Source organism: Procambarus clarkii, chromosome 9, assembly GCF_040958095.1.
Source record: "Procambarus clarkii isolate CNS0578487 chromosome 9, FALCON_Pclarkii_2.0, whole genome shotgun sequence".
NCBI lineage: Eukaryota > Metazoa > Arthropoda > Malacostraca > Decapoda > Cambaridae > Procambarus > Procambarus clarkii.
This window is the reverse complement of record NC_091158.1, coordinates 13,803,011-13,815,275: the sequence shown is the minus strand read 5'-3', so window position 1 is coordinate 13,815,275 and position 12,265 is coordinate 13,803,011. Positions and strand designations below refer to the sequence as shown.

The following is a 12,265-nucleotide window of genomic DNA, read 5'->3' as shown; positions in this document are numbered from 1 at the left end:
TTTGTCCTTGAGAATAAGACTGGGAGTTTAGCAACACATCCTCATCAACAAAATGCCAATACTCTTTAATCCAACCGGCAAACGCTTTGTTTGTGAATAAAAAAAACGATTTACACACTAATTACGACTGAGAACGTTCGAACAGTGTTTCGTCGACCATCTTTGTTCGAATCGCAACTTAATTTGTAAATTCTTCACCCACGTACTTCAGTTACAAATAATCGCCAAAAGAACCTGAACACCTACGCCTAACTATACATAGAAGTGTAACATATATTATTAAAATAATGAGCATAAACCTATTTTAATGCACAATACAATAAAATTTATGAATGTCTTTTGGGGGACGACCGCAGCTTTAACGAATCTGGCCGGAAGGCGGGTTGATATGCCATTCTCTTCCAAGCTGGGGTCGGTCCCTTTATAGACGCATTCAAAAATTTTAATTTACTGTAAAATCGATATTTTCTCAAATATAAATAACCAAGCGGTTCGACTAGTTAAGTTGGATCCACATAGTCGAAACTATGTATTCATTAAAATCGGAAAGGAAGTTTCCAAATCACTTAAAAAAAATGTGACAACTTTCAAGAGCTTAGGAAAAAAAGTTAATACTGTATACCTTTCCATGAAAGGCTCATGGAAGAAAACTTAAAAAGAGTGCTGACCACAAGTCATTTAAATCCATGAAGTTTATGTACTCAAAGTCATCCTGAGTTTCAGACAATTGCTTGCCAAGAAATTCACAATTTCATTGTCAATAAAATATATATGTTGACTATTTTCCTGTAAATTACAAAATAAAATATTCCAATACAGAATGACCTTAACACTCATCAAGAGTAGAACTCTAGATGTACTCACCTAATTGTGCAATGTGATAATTAACTTATGCACAAACCGATCGTAAGACTGTCGCCCAACCTTTGACCATGACGTCAGGCTGCGCATATTGCAAATTTAAGGAAGTTCTACTTTTCCTAAAACAAGTTATAGACATCCAAATCGCGTAAGTACAACCGAAAATGCTTAAAGACGTTTAGGAAACAAATTCTAATAACTAATAAAAAGAAGATGTTAAATTATTTACGATAGCAGTATTATTGTTAACACTTTTGAAACTAAACTAAACTTCATATAATAATTGCTGATAAATAAATTAAATGTCCTTATTAATTTCAAATTTACCATCTCCTTGACGACCAAATAAACATATGCATTACGAATTTAAGATAATAAATACGTCATTCTAAATACCCAATATCAATCACTGACGAAAATCATAGATTTTTAACATTAAAGAACCACGCACGAAGGGATCAGGAATGATTGTTTAAGAGTGACACTTACCACAGATCCGGCCAACAATTGGTAAGCGGCCATGTATAAATCGCTTGCAGTTTCTACAACATATAACATTACGAAGGGCACAGTGCTCAAATATATTTTCAAAGTTCAAAGGCTCTCCCAGGGGGCATCCGGTCTTACGGGCGTCGTCCTCCTTATATCAACAACAACTGGAGCCCCTCCCAAGCAGCCGCCTTGATGTAAACACGACTGAGGCTTACCTCTGTGCGGCAGGGAAAGTTTTTTTTATTAAAAAAATGGGTAAAAATGAAGGGAAAATAGCCAAGGATAATTAACATTGAGTAAAATTAATATGTAACTTAACAATGAAAAGATTGAATTGAAAAGCCTCTTTTCAGCAATGAAAAGAGGCTGAATTGTTTCTGGCTGTGTGTAGCGTTTGAGTTGCACCTCTACATTCTTCACCCGCAGAGCCAAAACGTTTAACCTATCCTAGGACTAATTATACACAACGTGTAAATTTTATATACGCATATATATACAAATTTAAATGCGAGAAAATATAGATTTATGGTTATACAGTACGTTAAAATTAACGAATGAGTCTTTGGGGTCAGCCGCAGCGTTTGCGAGCATTGCCTGAGGATGAGTTGCAATAATAATAATAATAATTATTAATAATTAATAATACCATGGCTCGAGGAGCGGGTGACTAGACAAGAAAAACTTAAGATGACACAACACTTTAGCAACATTACTAAATAAATATACCATAACTGATGGTACTGTTAATTTGTTTTTCCATTGGAGACCTATTTTTAATGTTATAAAATTAAGTAGCTAACAAGAGCTGATAATGATACATTTGAATACAATTAATCATACAAATTAAAACCGTAGATTTCGGTAATTAAGCTCCATGTATTGTAGGCTTTTCAAAACCGTAGATTTCGGTAATTTAGCTCCATGTATTGTAGGCTTTTCAAAACCGTAGATTTCGGTAATTTAGCTCCATGTATTGTAGGCTTTTCAAAACCGTAGATTTCGGTAATTAAGCTCCATGTATTGTAGGCTTTTCAAAACCGTACTACAATATCAAGAACGGTTTAAGGTCGTCATCAGCCGAGGCGTACTTAAGACCTGCAGCCTCATGGGATAACCTTCACATCCTGCACACTGCCAACGTTATCAAGGTAGGTCAATACTGCCACCATCACCAAGAATGGTGATGCTACCGTCACCATCTTCGCTTGTTTGTAATAGTGTATAACAAAAAGGAATATATGTTCATACCTTATTTATTGAAGCCTAAAATTTAAGTAAATACATTTAAATGGAGTAACATAATTTAAGATTATTGTTTTGAATATAAAAAGTTTATGCATTTAACTTGCACTCCTAATCTTTGCAGATCGAGTTTAATGAAGATAAAAAAGCCACTGGTGTGATTTTTGAATATCAGGGAGAGGTGAGCTGGCTTTGACACGACACTCATGACCAACTAGGAGGCCCATTAAGGCCCCAGTGATCCCCAAGGAGGCCCAATAAGACCCCAGTGATCCCCTAGGAGGCCCATTAAGGCCCTTGTGATCCCCTAGGAGGCCCATTAAGGCCCCAGTGATCGCCTAGGAGGCCCATTAAGGCCCCAGTGATCGCCTAGGAGGCCCATTAAGGCCCACTGATCCCCTAGGAGACCTATTAAGGCCCCACTGATCCTCTAGGAGGCCCATTAAGGCCCCACTGATCCCCCAGGAGGCCCAACAAGACCCCTGTGATCCCCTAGGAGGCCCAATAAGGCCCCAGTGATCCCCTAGGAGGCCCAATAAGGCCCCAGTGATCCCCTAGGAGTCCATTAAGGCCCCAGGATCCCCCAGGAGGCCTATTATGGCTCTAGTGATCCTCCCTAGTAGGCCCATTATGGCCCTAATTATCATCCAGGAGGCCAAGAATGGCCCTCGTACCATGGATTACAAGGGCCCTCAGGAGACCCATTTATGGCACATCATCCTTAAAAATTTCATTATTCAATTTCAAATGTCAAGATCTCACTTTTTAATGAACGCTGAATGTTACGTCTTTTAATAGGCAAGACAAAAGTTGTAAAAAGTAATTTGGAAGACTTTCAGTTGTATTTGAACTGTATAACAAGTCATAAATCAGTAAATAGTACTTAAAATCTATATATTTCATGTATCAGTTTCATTAATGCAATAACTATGGAATGTAGTTTCTAAGATTAAAAGATCAACTCTTAGTATGAAGTAAAAGAGAAAGGCAGACATGAAACATGCTCATTTTACACCTAATTCAGTCTTTGCCGTGTTGCCTTTTGTACAGAACTACATAGCCGAGGCAGAACGTGAGGTGATAGTGAGCGCGGGGTCGCTGGCTTCACCAAAGCTGCTCATGCTGTCGGGCGTGGGACCCTCTGACCACCTGCAACACCACCAGGTTAGTCTTCAACTTTCTCTACCCATGCTAACACCAGGTTAGTCTTCCACTTTCTCCCCCATACTAACACCAGGTTAGTCTTCCACTTTCTCCCCCATGCTAACACTTGCAAAAAAAAAAAAAACGGGGTTCAGAAAATTATCATTACGCGAAGTAATTATAACGCAGTTTGCTAGCAACTGATTGGTTCTGGGTTCGATTCGTGGGTAAGGAAAGACGTTTGGGCACTTTTCCTAACAATAATGTTCACTTAGCAGTAAATATAGATACCTAGAAGCCGATTGATTTGTATGAATTGCATCCTGATGTAGACAAGACGCTAATAATATTGCGTGCGAGGCAGGTGAAGGTGGTGGCAGATGTAGCAGGAGTGGGTCAGAACCTGCAGGACCACCTGGGGGTGTACGGACTGGCCTGGACCCTGCCCTCCGACACAGTCCTCCCGAGTCTCTTCAACTCCAGCGCCATCAACGAGTACATGTCGGAACGAAAAGGTAGAGTCCCTGTAACCTTTAATTTGTTAGACGCTGATCAATTTGGGTAGGCATCCAAAACAATTGTGCACTGCTGGACAGATTCTTTGTGTATATTTAAAAGTCGTGTAAGTAAGTAAGTAATTATCAAAAGAAGGCACCAAACCGGGAAGGCTATGTAGCACCATCAAATACGCAAAATAATCAGAGGGCGCTAAATATCACCAAGGATGCCAATACGAGAACAAAAACGCATAAGGCGAACGATATCAAAAGTATCCGAGTCACCAAGAATTCTATCGAGGGACAGGTGACCGCGAGGGGCGGTCGGAAAGCAAGACACACGCTCGTCCTGGAAGTCAGGACATTCAAGAAGGACATGCACGACCGTAAGAGGGACAATGCAACTAGGACAATAAGGAGCAGGGCGGCGCTCCATCAAGTGACCATGGGTTAAGCGAGTATGGCCAATACGCAACCTCGCCAGAGCTGTTTCCCACCGCCGGTTACGGTGGAAGGAGGACTGCCACGAGGAAACACAACATTTAAGAGTACGTAGCTTGTTACCAGTAACAGACAACCAAGAAGCCTGCCAACGGGTAAGGACTGAGGAATGGATAACCGGGTAAAAGTCGGAATACGGAATGCCCTTACGAGAGATGGGACAAGAGCGGACAGCTTCCTTGGCGGCAGCATCCGCACGCTCATTTAAAGACACACCAATATGGCTGGGAACCCAACAAAACTCAACCGACTTAAATTTACTATGAACGAGAAACAGCCAATGCTGGATCTCGACAACCACTGGATGAACTGGATTAAAGGACCCGAGAGCCATGAGGGCACTACGAGAGTCAACAACAACTACAAAGGAAGACTGACAACGAGAAAGTAGGAGACGAAGAGCATAGAGAATAGCATAAAGTTCCGCTGTAAAGATGCTAGTCTCCGGAGGCAAGCGACACATATAAGTGCGATCAGGAAAAACAACAGAGTAGCCAACACCGTCCGCTGACTTAGACCCATCGGTGAAGACAGAAACGGAGCGGGAGTGAGAAGAAAAGTGCTCGAGGAAAAGGCGTTTTAGAACCGTAGGAGGGGTAAAAGCTTTAGTGATACGGGTCAAGGAAGTACAAAACCGCGGAAGAGGGACCCTCCACGGGGGCAAAGAAGGAACAACACGAGGAGAAACATCAGAAATACGAACGGAAAGAGAATCCTGCAGGCGAGATAACCGGACAGAAAGAGGGAGGTGGTGAAGAGGAACAGGAACCGCAGGAGGGGTAAAAGTTAAAGCACGACAGAGGCGAGAGGAAGGATGTTGCAAGGACCGCGCAAGATAGCGAAGACAGTAGCGATCACGGCGGTCCTGGAGAGACAGGAAGCCAGTGTCAACATACAAGCTAAGGACGGGAGTCGAACGAAAGGCACCAGAACTGAGGCGCAACCCAGTATGGTGCAAAGCATCAAGACGGCGAAGAGTAGAAGGAGAAGCAGACGAGTAAGCAGGGCAACCATAATCGAGCTTAGACAGGACGAGAGAAGAATGTAAAGCAAGGAGAGTGCGCCTATCTGCCCCCCAAGAAGTATGGGACAAGACCCGAAGGAGGGTAAGGGCCTTAGAGCACTCAACACGGAGGTAAGAGATATGGGGAGACCAAGACAAACGAGTGTCAAGGAATAACCCCAAAAGCTTCGCGGAATCTTTGTATTCAAGGGGATGACCATAAAGTGACAAAGAGGGACGAAGAACAACCCGTTTCCGCGTAAATGTCATGGCACAAGTCTTAGAAGTAGAGAACTTGAAGCCATGATCAGTGGCCCAAGACGACACGGCATCAATTGCAAGTTGAAGCCGGCGTTGAAGGAGAGGCGAATCATCACCCTGACAGCATAGGGTAAGATCATCGACATAGAGAGCGGAGAAGACACCAGAAGGAAGAGAGGAAAGAAGACCATTGAGGGCAACCAGAAAAAGAGTAGTGCTCAGAACACTACCTTGGGGCACACCTTCATATTGCTGAAAAGAGGGAGAGAGAGCGGTACCAAGGCGCACCCGAAAGGAACGACGAGAGAGGAAGCTGCGGAGAAAGAGAGGGAGATGACCACGAAGGCCAAAAGAATGAAGTTGAGATAGGATATGATAACGCCAAGTGGTGTCGTAAGCCTTTTCCAGGTCAAAAAGGACGGCAACAACGGAGGTCTTCGCAGCAAAAGCAGTACGAATATAGACCTCCAAGTTCACCAGGACATCTGTCGTGCTGCGGCACTTGCGGAAACCAAATTGAGAAGGGGAGAGGAGGTGATGGTGTTCCAGGAACCACATCAGACGAACGTTAACCATACGTTCAAAAAGTTTGCAGACACAACTTGTGAGAGCAATAGGGCGAAAGTCCTTAGGGGAAGTACCCAGAGACCCCGGTTTGCGAACAGGGAGGACAACGGCATCGAGCCAGTCCTCAGGGACTGACGACGACTCCCAGATCCGATTATACAGACTCAGTAAATACTGAGACGTGCTCGGAGGGAGATGGCGAAGCATCTCATAATGAATACCATCGGAGCCCGCCGCCGTAGAACCGCAGAGGGCCAGAGCAGAACGAAGTTCAGAGAGAGAGAAGGGATCATTATAGGGAAGCTGAAGATGAGTGCAGAAATCTAAAGGACGAGACTCAAGGATAGGTTTACGAAGAAGGAAAGATTGGGGAAGATGAAGACCAGAGCTAACAGAAGAAAAGTGGGAACCCAGTTCGGAAGCGACCTGCAACGGGTCCGCCACAAGAGTATCATGGAGGTGAAGGACCGGTGAAACATCGGGAACGAACTTACCCGCTATCTTGCGGATACGCTTCCAGATCTGGGCCAGAGGGGTTTCGGACGTAATTGTTGAGACATAAGATGCCCAACATTCACGTTTAGCCGTACGGATGGCCCTACGGGCCACCGCACTCGCTTTCCGAAAGAAAACAAAAGAATCGGTCGTCTGCCTACGGCGGTGCCTCTTCCAGGCTGCACGCTTACAGCGGACAGCCCGAGCACAGTCCGCATTCCACCAGGGAACGCACTTCCGGGGACCCCGAGAGGAAGAGCGAGGAATAGAGCGGAGGGCAGCGTTGAAGACAGTGTCATGAAAAAGGAGGAGAGCGCGAGAGAGAGGCAGAAGGGAGAGGTCAGAGAGAGCAGCACTGAGGGTAAATAGGGTCCAGTCTGCCTTAGCAAACTGCCACCTAGGGAAAGAGAGGGAAGGGCGAAAAGAGAAAAAGGAAACAAGGATGGGGAAATGATCACTTCCATGGAGGTCATCAAGAACCTGCCACGTGAAATCCAAGTAAAGAGAAGAAGAGCAGAGAGAAAGATCAAGACAAGAAAGGGCGCGAGTCCGAGAGTCCAAATGAGTGGGCTCACCAGAATTCAGAAGAGACAGGGAAGAAGATAGGAGAAACGGCTCAAGGAGGCGACCCCGGGTATTCGTCAGAACGTCACCCCAAAGAGAATGACGACAATTGAAGTCACCCAGCAGGAGCACAGGCTCCGGCAAGGAGTCTAGGAGGTGTTTCAAATCAGGAAGAGAGAGCGGGACACTCGGGGGGAGATAAATGGAACAAACTGTGTACCATTTCCCCACAAAGATACGAGCAGCAGAACAATGGAGAGGCGAAGGAAAAAGTAAAGGAACAAAGGGAACATCTGCACGAATCAAGAGAGCAGAAGAATTAGAAGCCCCAGCAATGGCTGGGGGGGGGGAGAGAAAGGAATAGCCACGAAAACGACCAGGACGAGCACCAAGCATTGGCTCCTGGAGACAGACACAAAGGGGCGAAAACCGCGAAATCAGAAGTTGGAGTTCGAGGAAATTGGCGTAATAACCTCGAACGTTCCATTGAAGAATGGACAACGACGGGAAGAGAAAGGACAAAAACAGAGAACAAGGAAGAAACAAAGGCGAAAGAGCAACGGAGCACGTTAAAGAATATCAGGGTCGGGATCAGGGTCAGCAAAGTCAGGGTTAGGGGGCATGGGTAAACTGAGCAAAGACGGAGGGAAGGAAACGGGAGAACAGATCAGAGGTGGGCGGGCGGGGTCCGGAGGAGGAGGAGGAAGAGGAGGAGACAACGGAGAGGAGCAGTCAAGGACAGCAGTAGGAAGAGGGGGAGTAGAAAGAGGGGAGCGCACCCCAGCAAGAGCAGCAACCGAAAGGGAAGCAGGGGCCAAAGAAACCTCCATAGCAGGAACAGGGGGCGCAACCACTGAAACAGGAGGGGAAGGAGCAACAGAGCCAGAAGTAGGAGCTAAGGAAGAAAGCGAAGCCTTCTTACCCGCCGGGGAAGAGGAAGGAGAGGAGCCAGGCTTACGCTTCTGACTTAAAGAGACAGGTGTCCCAGCAACTACGTACCGGGCAACGGATTCCAGTGTCTCAACAGGAGAAGCCGAACGAGAGCACACACGACGGCCGTTAGGAGAGCGATGGACATCCGCCTGCACCGACAGGCGGCGGGGAGAGCCGATAGATGGAGGAAGAGGATGGGAAGGAGGATCGGAGGGGGACGAGGAAGAAGACACAGGAGACATGACAGACCGGGTCGAAAGAAGGGGAACCCCAGACAGAGGACCAGGAGGGGGACCCCTCGGGAAAGAACTCAAAGGAACAGAGGAGGGGGCAGTGGGCGTATCAGGGTCCAAGGCCCAGAAACGGTTGAGAGTCTGAGGAGGGGGGGAAGGACGAGGAGAGGAAGAGCGCAACACGCGAGCATAAGAGACGTTAGTATAAGGCGGGAGCCGGCGAACCTGGCGCCTCGCCTCAGGAAAAGACAAACGCTCCCGGTGCTTCAGGTTAAGGACGGCCGCCTCAAGCTTGTAATGGACACAGGCACGGGAGAACGTAGGATGGGCCTCACCGCAGTTGAGGCAGCGAGCTTGGGGAGAAGTGCACTCCGACTTAGAGTGACCTTCACTCCCACACAAAGGACAGAGAGAGACAGTCCCAGAGCAGCGGAGGGCACCATGCCCAAACCTCCAGCACTTATTACAAAGTCGAGGAGAAGGAATATACTCCTGGACAGAGCACCTAGCACCAGCAAGAATGACAGAGGATGGAAGGGTCCTACCATCAAAGGTGATCTTCACAACGCGAAGGGGTTGACGGCGACGACCACGAGGGGGACGAGTAAACGAGTCAACCTGGAGGACAGAATGGCCTTGGGCATCAAGGATATGCCGAATATCATCGTGGCAATCCTGCAGATTCCGAACACCGGTTGCAACATGGGGTGGGAGGAGAATAGTGCCAACACTGGAATTCATCTGAACGTTCTTGGAGACCCGAACAGGGATCTCGCCAAGGCAAGATAAGGCAGCCAAGCGGGAAGCCGCATCCTGAGAAGGAGCAGCAACGACACGTGTACCGAGACGAGTGGGGTTGAAAGTAACACACGCATCCACGGAATCTACAAGATGCCGATGGAGGGAGAAATCGTCAGGAGGCGCAGAATCAAGAGGGAGGAGATCAAAGTATTTGGCCCATGAAGCAGGACCAAACAAGGCCTGATACGCATCAGCACGGGAAGGAATCGAGCGAGTGCGGTTGGGGCGCGAACGGCGTTGAGAACCCCTAGAGAGAGAGGGGTCAAAAGGCGCAGTAGTCACAACGAAAGACTTAGCCACACCAGGGGACGAAGTGGTCACCACCGGGGGCTGGAGGCTCGACCCAACCTCAGAGGAGGGAGGGGAGCTGGGGGAAGAAGTCAGGACGGTCAAAGGAGGAGCAAGGTCGGGGCCCAACGCAGCGGGAGCTACAGAGCCTGGTCTTCCAATACAGGCCGACTCGGGGGCTTGGTCGCCCACCCCACGAGCCTGAGAGGGTACAACGGAAACATTCAACGACATAGAGACGAAAAGTGACAAATTCATCCACGAATGTGCCCCCATACCCACCATGGAGCCACAATTAGAGGCAGGACACCCAACAGGAAGCTATCGCTGATCATGCCGGGGCCCCCTAGGGGTGCGTCGTGAGTATACGCCCCACAAACGCCACCTTAAGAACCGTCAGTCCGTCGAGATCGGGTTCAGCGACGAAAGGGGGATTGACAATAAAAGGTTCCCCTCGCTCGAGACGTCGGGTACTACAGTTCTACGGGTGCAAGAGTATGCCTCCTCAAGCACCCGGGCGTCAAAATAGAAGAAGTCCAAAGAAAGAATCCAAAACAAGCAAAAGGTCGGCAGGAAACGACAAGCAGATAGGAGAAGAGGGGGGAGAAAAACGAAACATAAGGAAAAGGAAAAGCGATCCGGCACAATTGGAGAAGACAGCAGCAGGAGTGCAAGGCCAGAAAAGGACAGAGGACTGCCCAACGGAGCATCACACTCCGGCAGCTGTCCACCAAGCCCCCTCACGACGCCAACGGGCCGGAAGGGGAGGGGGTAAAAGTCGTGTAGATGCTGCATACATTATTAAGATCAACTAAATTACGTAACCAGTTACATATTAGTCAAGTATTATGCTATAATGGTAAAGTTAGCCGGGCAATGGACTCACTACAGTACCTTCTTGATATTATGTAGTTACTAATCAGTTTTGTATGTAAAGAATTTTAAATCCATATTTATTTTGCCAATTGTCAAGATTTTTACACTGCATGGAATAAAGACCAAAGATTTATTTTATTAGAGGTCGAAGAACTACAGACTAGTTATGACGGGGGGTGAAGTAGAAGGGAGGTATTTATACTGCACGAATAAATATCAATTTTTAGCAGTGCTAATGACAATAATTCAAAAAGTATTAGTAATATATAATTCAATAACATGCATAAAGACGTCTTAATTAGGTTATCATCACTTAAACGCCTAACTAGGCTAGCGGCACTGTTAACACAGTGTATGTCATACAAATAAATAAATCTCATTGCCAATTAATAATCACTAATTGAGTAAATAAAATTAACATAATAAAAGCTCTGCTCTGATAATACAACTAATTATTCAGGAAACAGTTATTCCAATATCACAAAGTCCGGACATAAGACCAAGGGCTTGAACCTTAGATAATAAAGGAGTAATTTCCAGTGATTATTATCTGCTATTTGTGATCATACATTGACATATCATTAGTTCAGCTGTTGCTGCTTATTCACCATTTGGTTTGGTACTGTCAATTTGTAAACTCATTAGTCTTCAGTTATCAATAGTTGCTTATTGTTATACTAAAATCAAATTTTCATAGAATTCCACGACTTACCAATTACTGTTGTAACGAGAATCTGGAATAGAGCAGTGGTTATTCGGGCAGGTGTTGTGCCCATCGCACATTAATAATAATACAAAAACTGAAACAAACCCCTTATCCACTAGGCTTACACATAATCAAAAGATATATATATATACATGTGAAATTTACGTTAAACATTAATAGTGCAGGTAATATTTTATACAAAATGCTGTGTGCGTCTACCATCACCATGGGGTTGGGAGATAGTACAGCTGAGAGCACTCGAAGGGTAGTCTGTTGAGCTGGACGCTGGCAATTCCTTATATATGGGGCATGACGTCATAGTTGGCGCGAATTCTGGAGGTTTAACAATCAGCCGGCAGGTAAACGATCGTTAGCTGGTGGCGGGTGGCGTCTGGTTCCTCGCCTAGACAGTAGGTGTCATGGGTACTGGAAGGGGAAGGTGTGTCTAGATACCCATACGTTTTGGGCATGTATTGTTGTTGTCGTTGATGTTGAATCATGATGTTGGAGCATGCAGATCCGTTGGTGAATAAGCGGTAAAGGAACAAGCAGGAGATTACCGTAACAATGTACTGCCGTTGTTACCCTAAAATTTAACAGTAGTGGTATTCCCCCCCTTGTTTTAGCACAATATTCTTAGCTAAATTTTTAAGACATCTCTTAAATTACTTTTAATTATGTTCCCTACACCCAGCATGGTACCTTATACCCAGCCTGGAAAGATTCCAGTTACATAAAGGTGTTCAGGAAAACGCTAAAAGGTTACTTATAATAATGCAACCTAGTTATACAAGATGGTTCA

At 45.9% G+C, this 12,265-nt stretch overlaps 2 protein-coding genes and 1 long non-coding RNA gene across 3 annotated transcripts in view; 1 reads left to right on the top strand and 2 right to left on the bottom strand.

Moving 5' to 3' along the window:
- LOC123766212 (glucose dehydrogenase [FAD, quinone]) overlaps window positions 1-1,495 on the bottom strand; it is a 58,534-nt gene extending 57,039 nt beyond the window's left edge. The window contains exon 1 of the mRNA XM_045755207.2: window positions 1,351-1,495. The gene's annotated coding sequence lies outside the window, so the exon portion shown is untranslated. The remainder of the gene's footprint in view (window positions 1-1,350) is intronic.
- Window positions 1-12,265, top strand: part of LOC123766213 (glucose dehydrogenase [FAD, quinone]) — a 28,400-nt gene that overhangs the window by 13,460 nt on the left and 2,675 nt on the right. The window contains exons 6-9 of the mRNA XM_069321159.1: window positions 2,380-2,501; window positions 2,720-2,776; window positions 3,646-3,759; window positions 4,103-4,253. Of these exons, the coding sequence (XP_069177260.1) occupies window positions 2,380-2,501; window positions 2,720-2,776; window positions 3,646-3,759; window positions 4,103-4,253 (444 nt within the window). The remainder of the gene's footprint in view (window positions 1-2,379; window positions 2,502-2,719; window positions 2,777-3,645; window positions 3,760-4,102; window positions 4,254-12,265) is intronic.
- Window positions 3,463-11,745, bottom strand: LOC123766214 (uncharacterized). Its single transcript, XR_011227901.1, has 3 exons — window positions 11,683-11,745; window positions 4,030-4,262; window positions 3,463-3,744 (listed from the first exon to the last, which is right to left on the bottom strand). It is a non-coding gene; the product is annotated as an uncharacterized lncRNA (long non-coding RNA).